Source organism: Rhinopithecus bieti, unplaced genomic scaffold (genome assembly GCF_001698545.2).
Source record: "Rhinopithecus bieti isolate Rb0 unplaced genomic scaffold, ASM169854v2 scaffold_2439, whole genome shotgun sequence".
NCBI classification, from domain to species: domain Eukaryota; kingdom Metazoa; phylum Chordata; class Mammalia; order Primates; family Cercopithecidae; genus Rhinopithecus; species Rhinopithecus bieti.
Window position 1 is genome coordinate 487598 of NW_016804232.1, and position 22089 is coordinate 509686.

At 39.1% G+C, this 22089-nt stretch overlaps 1 protein-coding gene across 2 annotated transcripts in view; it reads right to left on the bottom strand.

Moving 5' to 3' along the window:
* The window catches only part of VPS41 (VPS41 subunit of HOPS complex), a 191804-nt gene that overhangs the window by 28310 nt on the left and 141405 nt on the right, over nucleotides 1-22089 (bottom strand). For both annotated transcript variants that reach the window (XM_017867372.1, XM_017867371.1), the window contains exons 14-22: nucleotides 20755-20811; nucleotides 17217-17278; nucleotides 15154-15235; nucleotides 13041-13133; nucleotides 7973-8100; nucleotides 6155-6299; nucleotides 3900-3941; nucleotides 3707-3757; nucleotides 1198-1335 (exon numbers count right to left, since the gene is read on the bottom strand). In XM_017867372.1, the coding sequence (XP_017722861.1) occupies nucleotides 1198-1335; nucleotides 3707-3757; nucleotides 3900-3941; nucleotides 6155-6299; nucleotides 7973-8100; nucleotides 13041-13133; nucleotides 15154-15235; nucleotides 17217-17278; nucleotides 20755-20811 (798 nt within the window). The remainder of the gene's footprint in view (nucleotides 1-1197; nucleotides 1336-3706; nucleotides 3758-3899; nucleotides 3942-6154; nucleotides 6300-7972; nucleotides 8101-13040; nucleotides 13134-15153; nucleotides 15236-17216; nucleotides 17279-20754; nucleotides 20812-22089) is intronic.

Consider the following 22089-nt stretch of genomic DNA (forward strand, 5'->3'; position numbering starts at 1 on the left):
GGTAATATCTGTTTTTATTTTTAGAGTAAGATAACGAATTTCCAAATTAAGCCCTCAGAAAATGTCTTAGGGCCACAAATATAAAATACTGAAGTTGTTTTATAAGTTAACAGGCAGGCAAGATCTTTTTTCATTAATTGTAGACTTTAAAAATCCATTGAGCTAAAACTGGTTCACAGTCACTCCAATGCATTTAATCATCACGGGCTAAAGAAGCAAACATGGAAGTTGTAAGTACATAAACTGTGTTATCATCCAGCTTCTTTGCACATATCCCGTATGGGTCAAATATGTTTTTTTTTTTTTTTTTATTTTGGTGGTCCACACAACGAACTTTTAAAAAGTATCTAGCCATCCAACTTTAGTCAGACATTTGCACGTTACTGATAGATGGTATCGAGAACCGTGGGACATAATACTGTTGCCTTTAAGGCTGCCCAGTTGTTAGCACATATATAGTTAAGTACTTCAGTTTATTTTGAAACAGCAGTCTCATAAAACTTACTAGTCCTTATTTAGCCCTAACTAGGACCTTGCATGTATTTAATTTATTCATTCATTCTCTCACTCATGATGAAACACACACTTAGTAAATGTCTAATGTGGGGTGGGTACTAGATTTACCAAAAGGAGTAAGACAAATTCCTTGTCTTTGAAGAATTTACAGGAGAGAGAGACTAGTAAGTAGATAATTACTGTGGAATGTAGAATGTAGGAGAAATATAGAAAAACACAGGATAGACACTTAAAGAAGACAGGATGCAGGACCTAAGCTATGACCTTGGTTTATCAAACCTGATTCCTGACTGGAGCAACTGCAGCTGGCTTAGGACAGTCTGTGTCTCCCTACCAGGCTCTGACTCTGAGGTGTCACTCTGACCCTGGGAGATGGACTGAGACTCCTAATATATCATTTTTGCTTGATGGTTGATTACGTCCTAGGCCCTAGATTAAACTGTTCTTCTTCCAATTAAACCTGTCACAGAAACGCTTCAGCTCTTCACCAAAGTCTAATCCAATGAGACCTCCTTTTCTTGACAGAAAGTCCCAGCAAAAACCTACTTCTTTGAGAGCAACAGTCTTCCCCTTGGACAGGGATGGATGAGCAGAGACAGGAAGAGAAGAAAGACAAACAACTTACCATCAGTGATAACCTCTTCATCCAAAGTGTACAAGTGGGGGACGTCTGTGCCTTACCTTTTCAAGTGGGCAATGGGTACTGTCTCGGAGAAAGGGAAGTAAGTTTGGTCGATCATATTCAGCATAAAGACTGATCTGTTTTTCATGGTAACGCTGCCCCTTATGGTGGTCTCTCTTGAAAAGCTTATGCAAATACTAAAAGGAACAAAAGATAAGCCATGACCCATTAAAATAAGAAAACCAATACCTGGCTAACATTGCTATTTTTAGCTCTAAACAGCTGCCATGGAGAGGTTCGGGGAGAAGCACTCTTCAGGGAAAACCACTAGGTGATGGAGAAGTGGAAAGGAAAACACTTTGGGAGAGCAAAGAATTCTGATACTTTTCTAGAAGGGCCCAAAAATCTGACTCTGCCACATACCAACTGTGACCTTAGGCAAGTCACTAATCTCTCTGAGACTCAGTTTATCTACAAAAATTTTATTGAGTTACTGTGACAATTAAAAGAGTTGTCACTACAAAATCACTCAGAACCAATGAACTTAGCACACACCAAGCACTACAGAAATGTTAATGACAGCAATTGTCAATATCTTCACTGCCATCTGCTTTGGCTCAGAAGTAAAAAGATGAGTGGTCTTCTCAGATCATAAAAATTATTTTATATAAAAGAGGGCAGAGTCCTAGGACAAACGTATGTTCTTAAAAACTCATGTAGCGGGCACTAAACTCATTTCCATACATTCTGCATCTCCTCGTTGCTGAGTCTTCAAATGAAATGCTGCCTAAACTGGTAACATCAAAAACAAAATACAAAGTAAAATCAAGAAGAATGCAGGTGTTCTGAAACAGTTTTCAAAACCGATTCCTTACCCTAGCTGTCTGAAAAAAAGTTAATCGACTTCAGAGGAAATCACTAATTCACTTTCTCCTCACAGGCAAGATAAATCTATCAATACAATCCTCAGAAGTAAGAAAACAATTCAATGTTTACCGAATATTAAATGTAAACAAAAACCCCACAATCTACTGAAGACAGGAAGACTTCATCACCAGTCCTACAATGTGCATTAAACCTTGGGTGGCTGTTTCCAAGCCGATTGGTTTATAACAGACACAGAGCACCAGCCCACCCTGCAGCTGAGACTGTAAATGCGCTGATGTTTGTCATCGCTGTTGCATCTGGTCACAATGAGGCCTAACCATGGACACATGCACCTTAAGAAACCAATCCTCAGGCTTCCTGTTCACCTCTTCCTAAGGCAAAACGGAGCGGTACAAGCAGTAGACTGAACTCAAGTGCCAGGCCGAGGTCTAATGAGCACCACCGCCAGTCCACTGGCACTGGGGTCAGTGTGTGAGCGGGGAAACATGGTGCTGTTTCCCAGAGTGCAAACAGGACAGGGAGGCTCTGTCACATGAATGCTGAGTCAAATTTATAAAGACAAGACATTGCCTGGCAGGGAAGATGAGCCATGTTACTGTGGGCTGTGCCACTACTTCACCATTGCACTGATTACACTGTCACACAGACAGCTACTGCCCGTAATCCTGTCTCGTGGCTTAAGTAGGTCAGAAATCAAGGTGAATTCCCAAGGTGGCTAGCAGTGTGGAGCCTTGCTTGGGGAAGCAGATAATCTTGAGATTTCCAATCATGACAATGCAGCAATAGCATCTGAGCAAAAGAGAAATGCCTCTCATTCCCTTCCTGCAGTCTTCAAAAGCTTCAAAGCAGAAAACTGACTTTTGAAAAAAATGCTCTATTCCCTAAGCCTCTTCTTAGGGCACAATGAGACGGGCAGAGACACAAGTGCACTTACTGTACCTGATACCCATAGTCCTACTGATAGTCCCACAGTCCTTATGTCTGCTGAGGTTTTCTCTTGTACAAGTTTTAAAGGACATATAAAACAACTATTCCTGCTTTACTCTCATGATGATGCAATGCAGAGAATCAAAGTAGCCCCCCAAAGAAATTTAGAATAACAGGCCTTAATTGCACAACCACCAGTAGCACACAAGAAAAATGGAATTAGCTATTGTCATGGTGAGGGACAAAAGAGGCTCTGCCCTTTTATCGCCCTGTGGTCCTGGATATGGAATGGTTGTCTGACATTTCCTTAGCAGGAGAACTTGGTTTACAGTATCAGCAGTGCCATACTGGCCTTTACTGTGATGTACGCCATGGTTATATTTAATGGCAACTACAGACAGAGAGTGCTTACTCCTAGACACAGCGTAACACAAAAACATTCATTATAGTTAAATATATAGCTATGTTATATATATTTATATTGTAGTAATACAGTAGATTGGTAACTTTTTTCCATCACAATTCAATTGTGGGTCAAAATTCAAGTGCCTGATCTACAATTAATCCCTGACCTTGAATTCACAGCATATGCTGCATTTTGGTAATTCCAGAACATTGTTTGTGGTGAAACCTCCAACTGGAATATTAACCTCCTTGAAGAATTCCCTCCAGTATCCTCCTCGCACCAATACTAAAAGGTGATTCACTCACTGGTCAATCAAAAGGGCAATAGGAGGAGACTGCCGTGCTCACCACATGCTGCAGCTCTGGTCTGTCTTCCAATTCTTCCACGACCTTTTTAATCTAGATAAAAAAGAAAAGTTTCAAGGTGGAGTTATGAGGATAGAAAGACAGCTGCAAAATTATCTGATAAACTCTCTTCTGCACAGTTATAGGAGTCCCAGACGTTCATCTAGTAACACATATAAAAACAAAGGACACTCACTGAAATTTTATCTTCATTGTCCAAAAGCATGTCAACAGCTTTCTGAAACATATAAAAAAAGCCAGTCAATGAAATCCGTTATTTAAGAAGAGAAGACTAAACACAATGCAGTGTAGTTACCACCGTTCACAGGTGGAGGGCTTATTTTGTCTATTTAAAGAGGCCCTTAGCTTTACAATGGCCCTTAGGGAAAATGATATTTGTGAAGAAACGCATTTTCAAATGCATCTCAATCTGAAGTCTATGTGTTTTGCATACTACTAAAATGGTGCTTTGCTATAATTTACCAAATACAAAACATCTTGACTGCCCATATCCTAGCCCCCCACCCTCAATGTCTTGGATACTTTCACACCTTCTCATGAGACTCTCAGTAGTTATGGAGAGCATCTCTTTACCAGTATATCAAGAAAATGAGCTTTTCTTCTGGTTACTTGAACCTTGACCTAGTCTCCCTATGAGACTCCACAGACAGAAGGAGCTGGCTTTATGAGGAGAAGGGAATATAAGAGCCAGAAAGAGAATGAGATACTTGAAGTTTCATAATGACATAAAGCTTTCGAACGTTCAGAATTTACTTTAGCCACTTTTATCATTCGGGAAACACAAATTAAGACAGTTTATGTCAAGAGGAAGAGGGAAAACAGCACACTAGACTGAGCCTCACACAGAACACCTGGGCCTTGTTCCCGACTCTGCTGCTACTTAGCTGTCTGTTCCAAATGTTACTTTTGTTCTCTGAAATACGAGAGTGTTGGAGTAGATTACTCCTAAGGTCTCCTCTAACCAGAAGACTGATTCCTTACATCTGGATCACATTCTCGAATAGCAATTAGTTTCAGCTCATTCATCTTTTTTCCACAGCTACATATGCAAAACGAGGCTCTGGAGAACAATGGAGGGGGGTGCATGAGGGGAGACTAGATATGAGGAAAATGTAATTAATTTTTACATAAGCATTTCATCCTCTGCGAGACAAGCAGAGCCTCTCTACCTGAACTTCCTTGGAGCTACATAATTCTTTGCAAATCTGTAGTCCCTAAAGACTTGACTCAGTATTTTAAAAGGGCTAAAACATGTTTGAGAAAAAAAGGTAGATCTAGCTTCTATCTAAATTAAGTTGGTGGAGATTAACATAGCACACAATATCTCTAAATACAGTACAATATAATTGAAAAATGCATTAATCCTTTTGGAGCCTTTAGGGTTCTACTTTTAGGTTTATCTAAAATTTCAATTTTTTGAATAAGAACACTGTTTATAAACCTCATTATTTCTGTCATGAGCAATTGTAATTAGATTTTTTTTTTTTTGAAACGGAGTCTTGCTCTGTCGCCCAGACTGGAGCGTGGTAGAGCAATCTCGGCTCATTGCAAGCTCCGCCTTCTGGGTTCACATCATTCTCCTGCCTCAGCCTCCCGAGTAGCTGGGACTACAGGCGCCTGCCACCATGCCCGGCTAATTTTTTGTGTTTTTAGTAGAGATGGGGTTTCACTGCATTAGCCAGGATGGTCTCGATCTCTTGGCCTCGTGATCCACCCGCCTCGGTCTCCTAAAGTGCTGGGATTATAGGCGTGAGCCACCGCACCCAACCGTAATTAGATTTCTTTTACACACACACACACACACACACACACACACACACACACACACACAGAGCTTGCATCACTTTGCAAGAGCCAATGTGCACTGTGGCTGGGTCCACTCATTAGGTTGCTTAAATTTGTTATTAGGTTATTCAAATTTGTCACACAATAAAATAACATATTCCACATGTCCTGGACATGAGCATCAACTCAAACCAGGGGAAATCCCACATGGTGGATACGTGAACACCAAGAAATAAAATAGTAATAAGTGGGTCAAGACAGAAGTTCACTTAATTTTTAAATTTTTAAATTCTGGAACACAGGTTAGGAGGGATAAATGAGTCAAAGTATATACCTGGATTGTTTCTATCAATTATACAAATTGTTTTAGCAAGAAATTACTTTATATGCACACACACACAACTTTAAAAGTTCTCTATCAAATCTGAATTGCTTTCACAGAATAACCACATTAAGAAAAGGATTCCTGAATGCCAAACAACTAAAATAACAACATCTAGTGAGGGTCAGAGGGGTCTAAAGATTGTCAGCATACAACCAAATTATGTGATTCATTCACCAATCCAGCATTTGGATAGATATCTAAGTATTAAATACTTGAAATAGTAAAAATAATTGAGAGTACTAAAATAAAAAGCACATTACCTCTGAATCAAAATCCATTAATAAAACAATTTTATCCTTGATAGAACTGAAAAGATTATGCTTGTGGATCAACTGAAAAACGTCTTTATGTCTTAATGTTAAGTATATTTCCAGAGCATTGCCATAGTTCTTGTCATAGGTGTACCTGGTAATACAAATTTTTTACATTAATATTCATCAACAGCTCTAATTAAAACACACACAGAGAGATCATGGTTCACATTATTAAAAATGGAAACATAGGCCGGGCGCGGTGGCTCAAGCCTGTAATCTCAGCACTTTGGGAGGCCGAGACGGGCGGATCACGAGGTCAGGAGATCGAGACCATCCTGGCGAACATGGTGAAACCCCGTCTCTAGTAAAAAATACAAAAAACTAGCCGGGCAAGGTGGCAGGTGCCTGTAGTCCCAGCCACTCGGGAGGCTGAGGCAGGAGAATGGCGTGAACCCAGGAGGCGGAGCTTGCAGTGAGCGGAGATGGCGCCACTGCACTCCAGCCTGGGCGACAGAGCGAGACTCCGCCTCAAAAAAAAAAAAAAAAAAAATGGAAACACTCCTTTTGAGAGAAAAGTTAACTTTATTTAAAAAAAATTCCTTGGGATTTAACTATATATGACCAATAAGTGTTTCTTTCTCAGAACTTTGCCTCTCTTGTTGCCAAAATTTCAGAAAATTCACAATATTCAAGTAATAAAATGGTCTTTATTGGGGTCTCAGACTCAAAAGATTTACAAACATCCATACAGCAAAGAAACCAGGATCCAGGATGAAGTTCTCATTTTGGTAATAGAAACATGTGTTCCAATTCTTATAAGCAGTATTCAGCTGACAAATGGCTAATGTTCCAAAAGCTGATTTTAAAGGGGCTGTGTCTAACTGAAATATGTTTTCCATTGAAACAATGTTTTCACATTAAGTCCCTAAGCCAGCTCTTGAGAGCTCACTGCACTGAAGCTGTACTGTTGGTCCATTACGAACAGTACTGCAGATTCTAAGGGGCATCTAACAGGACAACGTTTCCAAGAGAAAATGATCAGCATTTCAACTCAGAATGCCATAAACACAACCTCCTCTGTGGAAAATTCAATACAGTCCAGAGTTCTAGGTCATTTTGGTATACCTTTCTTGGTTTTGAGCAAAAGAAGAAAAAAGGAGAGGAGTGGTCTGAGGTGACCGGGGCACTGAGGAGAGGTAGATGCAGGGATGGTCGTCTCGGCTAGACCTGCAGTGTACTTCTTGTTTCCCTAGATCGAAGGTACTTGAGAGCATATCTTATCTATGTACCACAAGCACCTCGCACAAAGTCTGCATCACTGAATGTGCCCAACAAATACGAAAAATATTAACCAAGCTGCCATTTTCTGAGCCCTGACTCAGGGTCAGGGCAATGCACTTAGTCCTCTATTATGACATCTCTTTTAAAGCTTAAAATTATCCCATAAGGAATTGACATTTGAGGAATTAAATTAACTGACTTGAAGGCCCTAGAAGAGCAAAATCCAGAGCTTCGCTCACTGGGAAATTGTTATGCTTGAGTGATGCAAGTTTTAACTTGGCGCCCTTTCGTTTCCTAACCACTGCCTCTCCTAAGTGCTGCACGTTAGGGTTTCTCTTCCCTGGGAACTAGATTACATTGCAATTGTACAGTTTCACATATGGCCTTCTCTCCTACTCATTTGAGGTTTATGAAGGTTTTTACTAAGAGGGAATGTAGGAAATGGTATAAAATGCATCCTCTCCACTTATTTGCTAAATCTAAAGTATGAAAAACTTTTCAACATAGACTGATATGGAAAAAGAAACACTTAAGTGTACTCACAATTCTGCCAGGGTTTTAAGTAAAGTCTTGTTCTGACTATCTTTCTTCAGATGATCCCGAACTGCTTGAACTATGACTGAATTGTTATACAGATCTCCAGGCCATTCTCGGATCAAAGTGGCAAAACCCTAACCAAAGGTGAAAAACAAAAAAAGAACACTCATTCAACAGAATGATAGTTGTGATATTATGAAATATACATTTGGTCCTCCTTCTGTTTCCTGGCATATAACTCTTAAAATCCTTGGAGTCTCCAAAGACTGGTGGCTGGCAGCCGCTAGGTAACTCCAGGGTGGTATTGGTCACAGAACAGACCAAGGCAGGATTAGAGGGTTGAACACTGTTCAGCCCTACCCTCACCCCTGCCCCACAACCTGCAAGGAGGGGAGAGGGGCTGAAGGTTACGCCAATCACCAATGGCCAGTGATTTAAATCAAACATGTCTAAGTAATGAAGCTTCCGTTAAAACCCAAAAGGAGTGGCTTTGGAGAGCTCCCAAGAGCTAAACCCCTGGAGGTTCCTGGAGGATGGTGCACCCAAAGAGGGCCTGGAAGCTTCATGCCTCTTCCCACATACCTTGCCCAATGCATCTAATCCATTTGGTTGTTCATCTGTATCCTTTGCAGTATTCTTTATAATAAACCAGTAAATATAAGTAAAATGTTTCCCTGAGTTCTGTGAGCTGCTCTAGCAAATGAGTCAAATCTAAGGAGGTGGTAGTGGGAATGCCAGTTTATAGCTGACCAGTCAGAAGTACAGGTAACAGCCTATAACTTGTGATTGGTGCATCTGAAGTGGGGGCAGTCTTATGGGCCTGAGCCCTCAGCCTGCAGGATCTGATGCTATCTTCAAGTAGATAGTGTCAGAATTGAATTGAATTAGAGGACACCCAGCTGGTGTCCACGGCAGAACTAATTGCTTTCTTAGTCTGTAGCAGAAAAACCCACACATTTGGTCACAGAAGTGTTGTGTTGTGAGAGTATAGCATGAGAAACTGAATTTGGTTTCTCCTAAATTCTCAAAACAAACGAAACAATTTAAACCATCCCTAAAAGTATTCACTTTTAGTCACATAACAGCCCAAACAATTATACGATTAAAGGTTTGTTCAATAAACATTTCATCAATTTTCAGACTATGGGTTTGGGTGTAGTGAAGAGTTGCAGGGAATATTATTGTACAATAAATCTCCATTTAGCATTCCTGGGAGGTAGGTTGTGCCATCTACTTCGGTCCTTAGTTTTACGGAATGTACAACTAAGAAAGGTCTCCTGTTCCTTCTATAAAATCTCACTGCATGGACAAGAGTTTAGGTTGGACTTGCTCTATCCCCATTCTGGACTAACTGTAACATTTCGATGACAGCTTTAACATCTTACAGATATTACCCAAGTCAGCTACGTTCCCCACCACCAAGAGTCCTCTAATGCACTTAGGCCTGGGCTGCTGGGTGTGACTGGTTATGCAGTTGTGCACTGTATAGCCAGCACAACTGTACGAGGCAGCCTGCTTGGGACACGGCTCCTCCCACAGTGAAACTGTCCAGCACTCTATACCTTTAACAAGTTGCCATCTTGGTCCTCCTTCCACTCTGGCTTCTAATGCCAGTTTTATGTTGGAATTTGGGACTTCGGCTCAAGTCTTATCCCCTGGCTCTTATACTGGCTATCTCCAGATCTCAAATTTTGTGGTTCCCCGATGTGATCCTGTTTCCCTCCCAGAGCTGATTCTGGGCCAGTATCTTGCTCAGTCTCTACTCCCTGATTCCTGACTTTAGCCCTCATGTTTTATAACTCAAAATATGGTGGAGCAGTTTACTTACCGATCCCTGACAACGTTTAGAACAAAAACATATCCGTAAGACAGTAAAGAGAATTTAAAATGTCCGCGTTATTAAATGTGAAAGGAATATAAATTCTCAGGACCCCCAACTCACTAGGCCAAAGGGAAAGTTAAGGGAACTGAGTCATGCAAAAACTGCCTTCCTTTTGTTCCCAGAGAGCTGTCATTTCACATGCTTCTTTTATTCATGTCAAAGGTAGATCTACTGAGCAAGAGATGAATGCATAATTGACTTTTTCCCCACTTCTCTCTTTTTACATGTAAAACGTAGATTCCCTGAGCGAATCAGAGCATCACTGGAATGTGACCATGTGCCTCACTGCCTACTCTCCCCCATTTATTTATTTATTTGTTTATTTTTAAAATTTCCTCCTTCTCTTCCTGCTTGCTCTTTCCCCTTTACATTTTGAAGTCCTCAACACTCTCTCTGGAAAAAGCACAGGACACAGACCCTGTTTCTTTTCCCCAAATATGTCCCTAACCTTGGCAAAATAAACCTTTAAATCAATTGAGATCTGCCTCAGTCACTTTTTGGTTTATATAAAAAAAAAGTACATTATTACTATTAAATAACTCCATTAATACTTCAATGAACTACTGTGAATTTGTTTAAATAATATTTAGAAATGAAAACAGTGTGATAGAAGTCACTTCTGTAATGCATCAGGATTTGGTAAGAAAATCGCCGAAGAATCAGTAATACAGTTTTCATTCAAGTTCTCCCCAATTTCTACCAAAGTAACCCCTGGAAGGATGGCAAGAGACCAGAACAAAAGACCACATATTTTCCATTTAGATTGCAACCTTCTTATATATTAACATGATTGACATTTTACTTCAGAAATTTGGGGAATGGATTCAATCAGAACATTAAAATGTTTGTAGAACCAAAATATTATTTCAGATCAAGTTTCTTTCTTTTCTTCCTTCCCTTTGTTTCCCTTTCCTTGTCCTTCCTTCCTTCCCTTCTTTCCTTCCTTTTCTTTCTTTCTTTCTCTCTCCCTCTTTCTTTGTCTTTCTCTCTCTCTTCCTCTCTCTTTTTTTTTTTTTTTTTTTTGAGGCGGAGTCTTGCTCTGTCACCCAGGCTGGAGTGCAGTGGTGCGATCTTGGCTCACTGCAATCTCCACCTTCTGGGCTCAAGTGATTCTCCTGCTTCCGTCTCCCGAGTAGCTGGGACTACAGGTGCATGCCACCATGCCTAGCTAATTTTTGTATTTCTTTTTTAGTAGAGACGGGGTTTCACCATGTTGGCCAGGATGGTCTCCATCTCCTGACCTGGTGATCTGCCCGCCTCAGCCTCCCACAGCCTCCCAAAGTGCTGGGATTACAGGTGTGAGCCACCACACCCGGCCTCTTTCTTTCTTTTTGTGAGAAAGGGTCTCACTCTGTCACCCAAGCTGGAGTGCAGTAGCATGGTCACAGCTCACTGCAGCCTCATCCTCTGGGCTCAAGTGATCCTCCCACCTCAGCCTCCTGAATAGCTGAGAATACAGGTACATGTCACGGCACTCAGCTAATTTTTAGTTTTTTGTAGAGACAGGTCTCACTATGTTACCCAGGCTGGTCTTGAACTCCTGGGCTCAAGCAGTCCTCCCACCTTGGCCTCTCAAAGTGCTGGGATTACAGATGTAAGCCACAGTGACAGCCCTGTTTTCTTAAGACTACATAAGATAAAATAGTCTGAAAAGATTTCTACCCCAATACCAGCAGCTCACAGTAGCCTCTAGACCATTCATAACAATGCTCAGGGAAAGAAGGAAGTTTGGCCCCATTTTTTTCTTTTCACTATCATGCAAGGGCCTCATGGTGCTGCCAACTTCAAACATAAAATAAGACAAAATGACCAAACATCTTGTGTGATAAAAGCATGATGACCCCACCATAAACTGAAATAAACATCTATCATATTTCATGTCAGGCGTCTCTCTGTTTAACTGGCTTTGTGTACCCTTGAATAAATGTGCTACCCAAGAAATATTTATAAAATCTATCCTGTGGCCATTATTATTAATTAGAGGACACAGGTACTAGGGACCTGCTATGATTGAATGAGCAAAGTTATAGAAAACCTCAGTGCCTATTATAATAAGTAAAAGTCTTGAAAGTACTCATGAAACGAAATGCCATAGAAATCATCCCATTTTTAACATACTTACACATTTGTCATTAATATTAAACAAAGCTTAACTGTTTAATATAACTCTGCTGGGTTGTAAATTAATAGGCAAAGCTACAGGCATATGACTAGAAACCCCATAAAAAGAAGTCATGAAGCACCTTTACCTCCAATACTACTTCAAATCTTTTAGGGAGAAAAAAAAAAATTGAGAAGTCAATATTCCAGAGAAGTACAGTTTGTTTTTTGTAATCTGACCTTCAGTGCTCTGCTTAGCAACACAAAATTTCTCTCTACGTAATATGTGATCAAAAGTGTTGTTAGGGAACACAGCTATTTGAATGATTATGTGACAATTTAATTCAAAATTAAATATTAAGCTGAGAATAAGGGAAGGTAAAATACAAATTATTTATAAGAGCTTATGAAAATAAAAACAAATTATTTACAGCCTCCTTAACAGTACTGACCAGACAGACATCCTAAAACATTCATGAGAAAACATCTACAATCTCTAAGGTTAAGTCACCCTTGTTTCTTTCCATCTTAGTAAAAGTGTTCTAGATATGAAATCAACAGGATAACTTTGATGATACAGGATTTTAAAAGTTTCATGAAAAGTAAGAGTTCAATCATGTGCAAGAACTGTAACAGAATCATAAAAACAATAAATTTTTTAAAATGCTTAAATTACATTACTTTAAAAATAGGAAAATTATAATATACTTTCGCATTTGTAAAGAAAGTTTGTACTCTTCTCCACCATTTTCACAGAACACTCATAATTCTCTTTCTTCTGGGATGATATCAAAGATGGAACAGCAGCTGCTATTGTATTTATGAAATCCACAAAACAGTACTTAGCTCTTTTTCTTTAGTTCTAGAAAGAAGGTAACTTTAAGGAATTCCTTAAAATGCACAAGGACTAAGTGTTTTCACTGTCTACATAAACGTGAGTTATCACTGGAGTTTCTCTAGCTCAGTTTCACCTGCCACATCCAAATTACAAATCTGTTTCCTTTACAGACATTGCTCCATTGTATTCCTTTCTAGATTTCCTAACACTTCCCATCGAGAACAAGTAAATATGACCATATCACAATACCATACCTCATAATCACTCTCCAAAAATTCATGTAAGATCATTTCATAGATAAGTGGTTTCAGAACTGGATCACCTCTTGGCAAATAAGGACTAATAGCCTAGGTAAGGAAAAGGAAAAAAAATCCTTTAAAAAATGGCAAAACAAAACTGCATTCCAATTATGCAGAAAACATAAAGTATACTTTTACTTTAAAAATGTGAGGCAATACAGTACTCTGAAAAAAATGTTCTGAAGAGGATTTAAATGAACACTACTTTCTAACAACAAATTATAATATATTTTCAAAAGTATACATGTATGAATGAACTTAAAAGTTGCCTCAGTTAATCTTTATCTCTCTGTTCTTCCGGATGAGTTAATAGAAATCTAAATAATAGGAGGCATAAAGTCACAGAGATGAAAAAAGTCAACTTCTTAAGTAATCGAGGAGTATAGGTAATCTATTCATCTTTCTTTCCTTCAACTGGAGTTTATCAACCTTTACCAATGCATAATCATCTTTTGAAATTGGGAAAAATACATCTTGTGTTCTTCAGATATTTTAAGTGCTGTTTTAAAAGTCCATTTCCAAATACTGTCACTATAATGCCCTACGATCCAATCATCATGCTTTATACTGGGGACAGACAGAGAGGGTCACGATCCCCAAGGAGCTCACAAGTCCTAGAAGAAAGATATGCAGACAATTAAACAGATAATAACTGTATTGTGTGGTAAGTGTTACAAGAGAAGGGTCGGCACAGTGCTGCAGCAGCAGAGGAGAACCTTGCCTACTAAAGCCCTGGGTTTCTCACGAAAAAATAAGAGAGGGGCAGGGTATCTGGCAGGGGGAATAGCATGAGTAAAGGCGCAGAGCCATGAACATGCATCTGTGTGCAGGGAGGTCAGAGGGGCCCAGAGATGCGACATGGCATCACTGAAGGGAGATGAGGCTGGAGAGGAAGGGGAGGTGGGATCATGAGAGGAATTCCGATTTTATTCTATAGGCAGGAGGGAAGCAACAGGTATTAGGGAAGTGAGAGTCAAGACTTATTTTTTATGCAGATAACTCTGGGCTAGAGCTGCCCACAGATGCTATCAGAAGGCATCTGCAATGGCTCAGGCAAGAGTGAAGGCAATGGTACCACAGGGGAAGAGAAGAGACCCGACTGGTATTGACATGATAAAACTGACAAGAAGTGGAGATCAAAGAGAATGAGGAGGGGTGTAATATGTTCTAACCAAGAACAGTGGCTTTGTGCCCTGGGGAATGGGTATATTGTGTATCATAAACACAGACTGAATGGAAAAAGACTGAATTTGGGAAGGAAATAGATTTATATTAACTTGAATTATCATTATCAGCAGTATACACAAGGAGAAATGGCCATGACATGATATTCAAAAAAAAGGTCCGAGTTACACAGCCATTAAAGTAAACAGGGAGGCAGGACTGGATCAAGTCCTCCAGAACAGCCCAATAAATCCAATGAGAAGTGTAACATTTACAGGGCAGACAGAGGAGGAGTCACACGGTTGACAAGCTGAGTAACTGGGAATTTTTAAAGCATATTTATAACTCCAAGAGAGCATTCAAAAGGTCCACAAATACTGAACATGTTTTAAATGTTTAAAACAAACATAAAAATACTTCACTGATTGATTAGGATGTTGTGCACCAAGTTGAAAGATTTAAAAAAAGAAACATCAAAATTATTCATTAGAGCTGTGTGGCCAATTTTTTCCATCTTTCAGCATGTGAAATATTATTTGAAAAATACATTAATTATTCAGTAAATCTAAAAAAAAATCTTATGCTTTATAACCTACTGGATGAGATTCCACCTATTTCAAAAGTCATTAAAAAGAGCATGAAAACTTCGTCTAAACACAGAACTGGAAAGAGATAAGTGAACACATTGCATATGTAATATAATCTTATATATATGTGCTGTAATTATATGTATATTTTTACACCAGCGCTTTATTTTGAACTTGCATCTCTAAAAGTTTGATTTTCTTTCCATCTGAGAATAATAATCATTCCCAATTAAAGAGCTTGCTATTATCTTTGTTCCCATCGCAATATTAATATACTACTTGCAGAAACGGAGAGTTAAAAATAAGGCTTTGCTTACCTTAAGCTGTCCAATTTCTTTAAATTTATAAACTTCATATTCCCAGAGTGCTGCATTTTTCCCAAGAATTTTCTGGCATTTGCTGGCAGTAAAACATCCCAGGGAGAAAGAAAGCAAAAAAAAAAAAAAAAAAAACGGAGACAGAATAAATGGGCATTTTCCCCAGAGGTTTAGAGAAATCTCTCTTCTCAGAGTTTTGATGAATTTCTATCTCAAGTACCAATGAACATAAAGGTACTACTGTTACTCATTTGGTTGCATACATAAGTTAACACAACTTATAAAAGTTAATATAAAAAGCTTATAAATAAAGATGAATCATTTTCAGAAGACTATAACTAGGGGTTTTCCCAACTATCTGCCTGTTTTAAGTTTCCCATTTATCCAGATGAGCACTGCTGGTTTCGGGGGACCTTTCTTGCCTTCAAGAAAACTCGTCATACCCCAAAGTGCCAGATCCTTTCTGAATGGCTTTAAATTATGCACTACAAAATCAGACTTCAGAAAACTAGTATCCTATCCTACTATATAACCTGGAGGACTGATTATGTATGAATGAAACCTTACTTTACATATCAAAGAAACACATTTTCTTAAATAACCTCAGGAGACCAGAAGCAGGTTTGAGGCCACTCTTTCAGGGCTGCCATGCAGTCACGCAGTGGGCACTGCCCAGTTCCAGTGGGAACCACTCACACAGACGTGCACACCACTGCATAACGTTTACGTGTTCTGCCCATCACAGACCTCTGCAACCCAGGATGCTGTGGTCTGGTCACTTCTATTTAATTGTCATCCTCTGGTTGGGAAAATTTTCTTTGAATCATAAACTGAGGCACTTTGTTCTGGACTATCTTCCAAGGATGCTTACAAAGCAAACTCCAGAGGAAAGGGAAGGTTTCTTACTGCCCAGTACAATCAAGGTAAAATGATGCCTTCTGGGACAAAGGGCAGGCAGGGAGATAGGCTTTGGCCGTGTCCCCACCAAAATCTCATCTTGAATTGTAGTTAGCATTAATCCCCACATTTCATGGGAGGGACCAGGTGAAGAAAACTGAATCATGGGGACAGTTTCCCCCATTCTGTTTTCATGATAGTGAGTTAGTTCTCCCGAGTTCTGATGGTATTATAAGGGGCTTCTCCCTTCATTGGGCTCTCGTTCTTCTCCTTCCTGCCTGCGTTGTGAAGGACACGTTGGAGCTCACAGCAGCTCAAGGAAGCCTGCCTGTCTCTGTAGACTCCACCTCTGGGGACAGCGCACAGCTGAAGACCAACAGGGGAAACAGCGGGGCCGGTGCAGACGCGAACGACTCTGTCTGACAGCTTTGGGGAGAGCTGTGGATCTCCCAACTCGTTGAAGGACATGTTTGCTTCCCCTTCTGCCATGATTGTAAGTTTTCTGAGGCCTCCCTAGCCATGCTGAACTGTGAGTCAATTAAACCTCTTTCCTTTATAAATTACCCAGTATCGAGTATGTCTTTACTAACAGCGTGAGAATGTACTAATACATGGGGTTCCTGGTCACTAGAAAAGATTAAGATACCCTAAGCTCAGGGGTCCTCTCCCGTATTACAGCCCACTGCATGGGCAGGATCTGCATGTCCACCCTCTGTTGCATTGTGGGAATTGGGGCTTGGGGACTGGGGCAAATGTCGACACTCTGGTTGACTGCTATTGTTGTAGTAGTACCTTGGCTGGTACCATTGCTCAGAGAGTCCTTTAGATCTGCCCTGGGAGTCTCTTGTCTTCTGCCAGCAACCAGGGAAATGACAAGCTAATTTGTTAGATGTAAATAGGTAAAATCTGAGACCCTTCATGGTTCTTGATACCTTTCTCATTAGATGGTGAGAAAACAATTCTCCTCTGGTAAAATGAAATAGTTGGGAAAATAATATACCTGAAATCATTAATATTCAAAACTGTAGTTCAAAAGTAATATTCAAAATTACCCTTGTTAGAAAGATGTACAAAATAAAATGTCAACTGCAAAGAATGGCTTATTTGTATTGTTAGCAATGCTCAATTCTATTTATATTAAAAATAATTGAAAATGTCATCATTACCGCGCTGCTATGTCATAGTCTCCTCTCTCCACCAGGTGATTTATATATGCCAAGCCAATATCCTAGGGAAAGTCAAATGAAGAAATGTCAAAATTTAACTGGAATAACTAAAAAGTTGAGTCTCAGTTTCTGCACACAGCACAACATTAGGATCCTATTGGCACTACTGACTAACCTGTTTATACTCTTATCTTGCTTTATGTAATTATGCTTGCTTCTTAAGCATATTCATATTTAAATGTATTTGTATTTTCATAGATTTTAGAATTCACAGGTCAGGTCATTAAAAAAAGTAAATAATGTTAGTATTTTAAAGTTTCCTAATCTGCCCCCTTTAAGAGATTTTTTCATAAAGGTGGTATTCAATATTAGAAACATGATCCAACAGTTCCACATTGTCAATGGATATAAAATTCTGTTTCCTGTGTCTTCATCTGTAGAATGCAAGCTACCTGCTTCTTCTACCCCAAGTCTGAAAAGATGGTATAAGAAAAATGAAATAATGACTATCATATTAAAGGGAAATAGGAAATATTAAAGTAAAACTGAATTCAGAAAAACCTGTGATTCAAACCCATCCGTTTACAGGAGAAGAAACTGGGCTGAAAGGAGGGAAGTGACTGGCTTCAGAGTATTCATGTTTATTCGCTTATTCTACCTCCGTTCTGAAAGGAGTTGGAGTGGCCAACATCACCAGAGGCATGAGAGGCCAGTTTTTGCTTGAGCTCCCTATGACTAATCTTCTCATATACTATTTGCACCTAAAAGTATTTCACCAGGAGCTTAAACTCTCTCTATATAACAAAAGTTGGATTTTAATTTCTACTTTACATACAAAAAGATGCATGTGAAACACCTTCTTGTATGGCAAAAAAAAAAGTGGCAGCAGCCCATTCCTTCTCTGCATGTCTGGTATGAAATTACATCATGCTAAGAGGAAAAAAAAATCTATTCATAACTAATGTATAGGACTAATGTATAGGACATGCCCATTTCAACAGTGAAGGAAAATACCCATCATGTTTAGTTTATTAAATTCTTACTTTAATAACTACTATATGAGACATCAAGTGAAGAAAGAGTGTCTAACTTCCTTATTTTTCTGGAAACAGATCACACATAACAATTCTACACAGGATCTTTCCACCAAGGTTCAGAGAAAGAATGTCTCCTTTTCAGAGTCAATCCTTGTGTCCATGCTTCTCCACTGTGGAGCTTATCCTGCACTCCTCCTCCTCCTTTTACATCAACCTTTTATGTCAACTCTATTTTACCTCTTTTCCCTCAGCATAAGCATGTTTAATTGCCTCTCTTACACAAAATACCCAAAAACTACCATCATCCCACGATGCCATAGCCCCCAGCTACAGCCTTCACCCTCTTCCCCTTCACAGCTAACCTGATAGTCTATCTTTATAATCTCCTATTCACGTTTCATTCCCTATAACATGTTGAGAATAAATAATACATATACAGAAAATTCACTACTTTCATATTACCAAATCCAGTGTACAACTGACCAGCTGACTTCGTCTTAACCTTCTGACCTGCTTACCTCCACTACTCAAGCATTTAACTCTCTTTACCCTGGAGTTCTCTCCTCTCTCAGCTCCCATGAAATGACCTTGCTCTGGCTGTTCCAAATCTACTATGTATGCATCATCCCTTGAATGACGGCATTCCTGATGGTTCCATTCATGGTCCTCTGTTCATAACACTCACCTCGTGTGGGCTGATCCAAGCTTGTCTAACACTTGTTTGCTGATAATTCTCCCAAATCTATTTCTGAGTCCAGATTTCTTTCCTGGGCTCCACTACGATGTCCCACAGATGCCTAAAACTAATGTGTTTAAAACAGGACTCATCAATTCTCCCAATCCTGCTCCTCCTTCCATAGGGTATCTCTATCAATCAGTGAACAGCAGCACCAAACCAGAGTCCCAAGCCCAAAGCCCAGGAGTCAGTCTCGATTTTTATTCTTATTCTCTCATCCACACAGCATCGGTTACCATATCCCAAAGATTCAAATTTACTGTATCTTCCACCTATCTTCACCTCTCCAATCCTCCTGATTATGTGTAAGTCTCACCACTTTCCACCCAGATTAGGAAGCCTCCTGATTGATCTCCATCTCAGCTGGCCCTCCTCTGGCCCCATCTCCATCAGAGAATCTTTCTAACAGGGAAATCTGATGTCTGAAAGCTTAAATTGACTTCTAGATATTCCAAGAGAGAACCAAGCTCTCAATTATGAATGGCACTTCAGGATCTGGTCTTTGCTACCTGTGTAGTAAACCCCTCAACTGCCGGGTGCAGTGGTTCACGTCTGTAATCCCAGCACTTTGTGAAGCTGAGGCAGGAGGATTACCTGAGGTCGGGAGTTTGAGACCAGTCTGACCAACATGGAAAAATCCCGTATCTATTAAAAATACAAAATTAGCCGGGCGTGGTGGAGCATGCCTGTAATCCCAGCTTTTCGGGAGGCTGAGGCAAGAGAATCACTTGAACCCAGGAGGCAGAGGTTGCAGTGAGCTGAGACTGCGCCACTGCACTCCAGCCCAGGCAACAAGAGTGAAACTCCGTCTCAAAAATAAAAAAAAAATAAAAATAAAATAAAAGCCCTCAACTGCCCACATAACCAAGGAGGCCAAGCTGTTTCACATCTCTGCATCTTCGCATATATTAACTACTCTAAGGGCCGGAATGCATTCTGTTCCAATTCTAGAGAATCCTTGTGTATTCCCCACAATTTGGGCTAGATTTTTTTTTTTTTTTTTTTAAGATGCTCTGGTTTTCTCTTCTCCTGTTATTCCTAAATTATTTTGCTTCTGCACTCTTTGGCAATTCAGGCTTTAGTGTGGAGTTTTACAGAGAAGTTTACAGTAGGGAAAATGTAGGCAGAAAGAATTTGTGCTGAAACCCAAATAGCCATAAAAGACTAAGCCTCCAGTTTTCACCTGTAAACAAGGGAACTAGGCTAGATGGTCTCCAAGGACCCTTCACATGTGAAGGATATGAGCTCCTCTCTGCTCTCCATCTGCACATTCACTGTCACAGTTAGCAAAGAAAGGGGCTTTTAGTCACTCTATTTTTCCTGAGTCCAAAATGTATTAAAAATGTATTTGATGTTCTAGATTAGTTTCCATAACAAAATCAACTGAGTCTGTTATTATGGAAACACCAAAGCAATGCAGTTTTATGAAACCTCTCTTTTGATAAATGTTGTGATAATGTGATTTTTACCTATGATTTAGAGACACTTTCATACACATAACTAGAAAGCTCTGTATTTCAAGTGTTTTTCACAGATACAGTTTCCAGATTACCTAAACTTGCCTTCTAGCAAGCGTTCAAGTCTCTTGTTTACAAGCAGAAACTGATTCGATAAAATAAAATATTTTGACCTCATAGGTTAGGGAATTAGTCTAAAATAAATTCTCAAAAGATAGGAAAAAACTGTTCTTTTCAAATTATTTTCAGTCTCACTATAACTTATTGAAAGATAAAGTTATGTTTCAAATAACAAATTGCACACTTACCAGAATCTTATGTCTTTTAATATTTTTTTGACTAATTTCAGCTGCCATCAATGCTTCCTATATTCCAAACATAAGGATGATTTAAAAAAAAAAAAAAAAAAGCAGAAAAGGAGGGAGGGAAAACGGGAGAAGGTGGGAGAGAAAAGATATTGAGGTTATAAACACTACAGTTATTATGGTTTAGCATTCTGCACTACACGAATAAAGCTCCATTTTCCCATAGCTTTTGCTTGAAGCACTGGAATTCTTAATACTATGGTTGAATGAACCTCACTGAATTCAAACTCAAAGGCAGTCAACCAAAATGAAGACTTCTCCTACTTCCATTTGAATTCATTTCCTCATTAGGACACTGGAATCACATTTCAGACACAAATCAAAATACAACAAAGTCTCCTAGTCTCCACACATAAAAAGGCAGCTGTCTTCTAAATCTTTATGACATATATTGATAAAGGAGCATTATCCCTTATGTTTCAATAAAAAAGTGAACTATATGCATATGTTTATGTATATCTAAAACTAAGTTTTTGAAAAATTCTCTGATTTTGTTTTAATTTTGGAAAGTTTACAAGTACTACCTTAACATAAATGTGTAAAACATACAATTACTTCTCTGAGAAACTACTGGATTTAAAGTAACATGGTAATAACTGGGTTATGAACTAGCTATCGATACTTGGACTTTAAATGGTTTATAAATGAAAAAAAATCTTTTTCCCAAATCCTTTCAGATGGTTATAAACTTAGTGCAACAAATACACACACTATTTATTGTTGATGCTGTTTTAAATTAGTATATAAGCCCATCTACATAACATAACTTTGTAGCTATTAAAGTTGAAAAACGTTTTTTTTCTTTTTTTTTAAGCGATATTGGGCATTATCTATTCAAATTAATCTACGCCAAAACTCAAGGAAATGGACAACATCATTCTATCCAAACTGGTAGTTCAAATCATCCTAAGTGAGTATCAATGTGATAAGTATAAAATAAATGATTTCATTAAATCCAAATAGACACCTCTGAAACACTAGCTCTATTTTAATTTCCTTGAACAAAATCAAAAAATAAAACTTCCAACAGTCCAGATCTAACTCACCTCCTCCTTCCACACCCAACTCCTCCCTCACTTAGCAGTAAAGCCAGTCAATCCATTGCAATCTTTTGGTTCCCTAATTTCTGAAGGGAGTACTGGAAAGTTATTAACTTCCTACATATTTTTGGCTTGGGATACTCTACTTTGACTACATAAAATATTTATTACAAAAATATTTTATCCTTTCTATGCTGTAGATGAGTCAATACTTTCAAAGAAGTAAAATCAAGGGTAC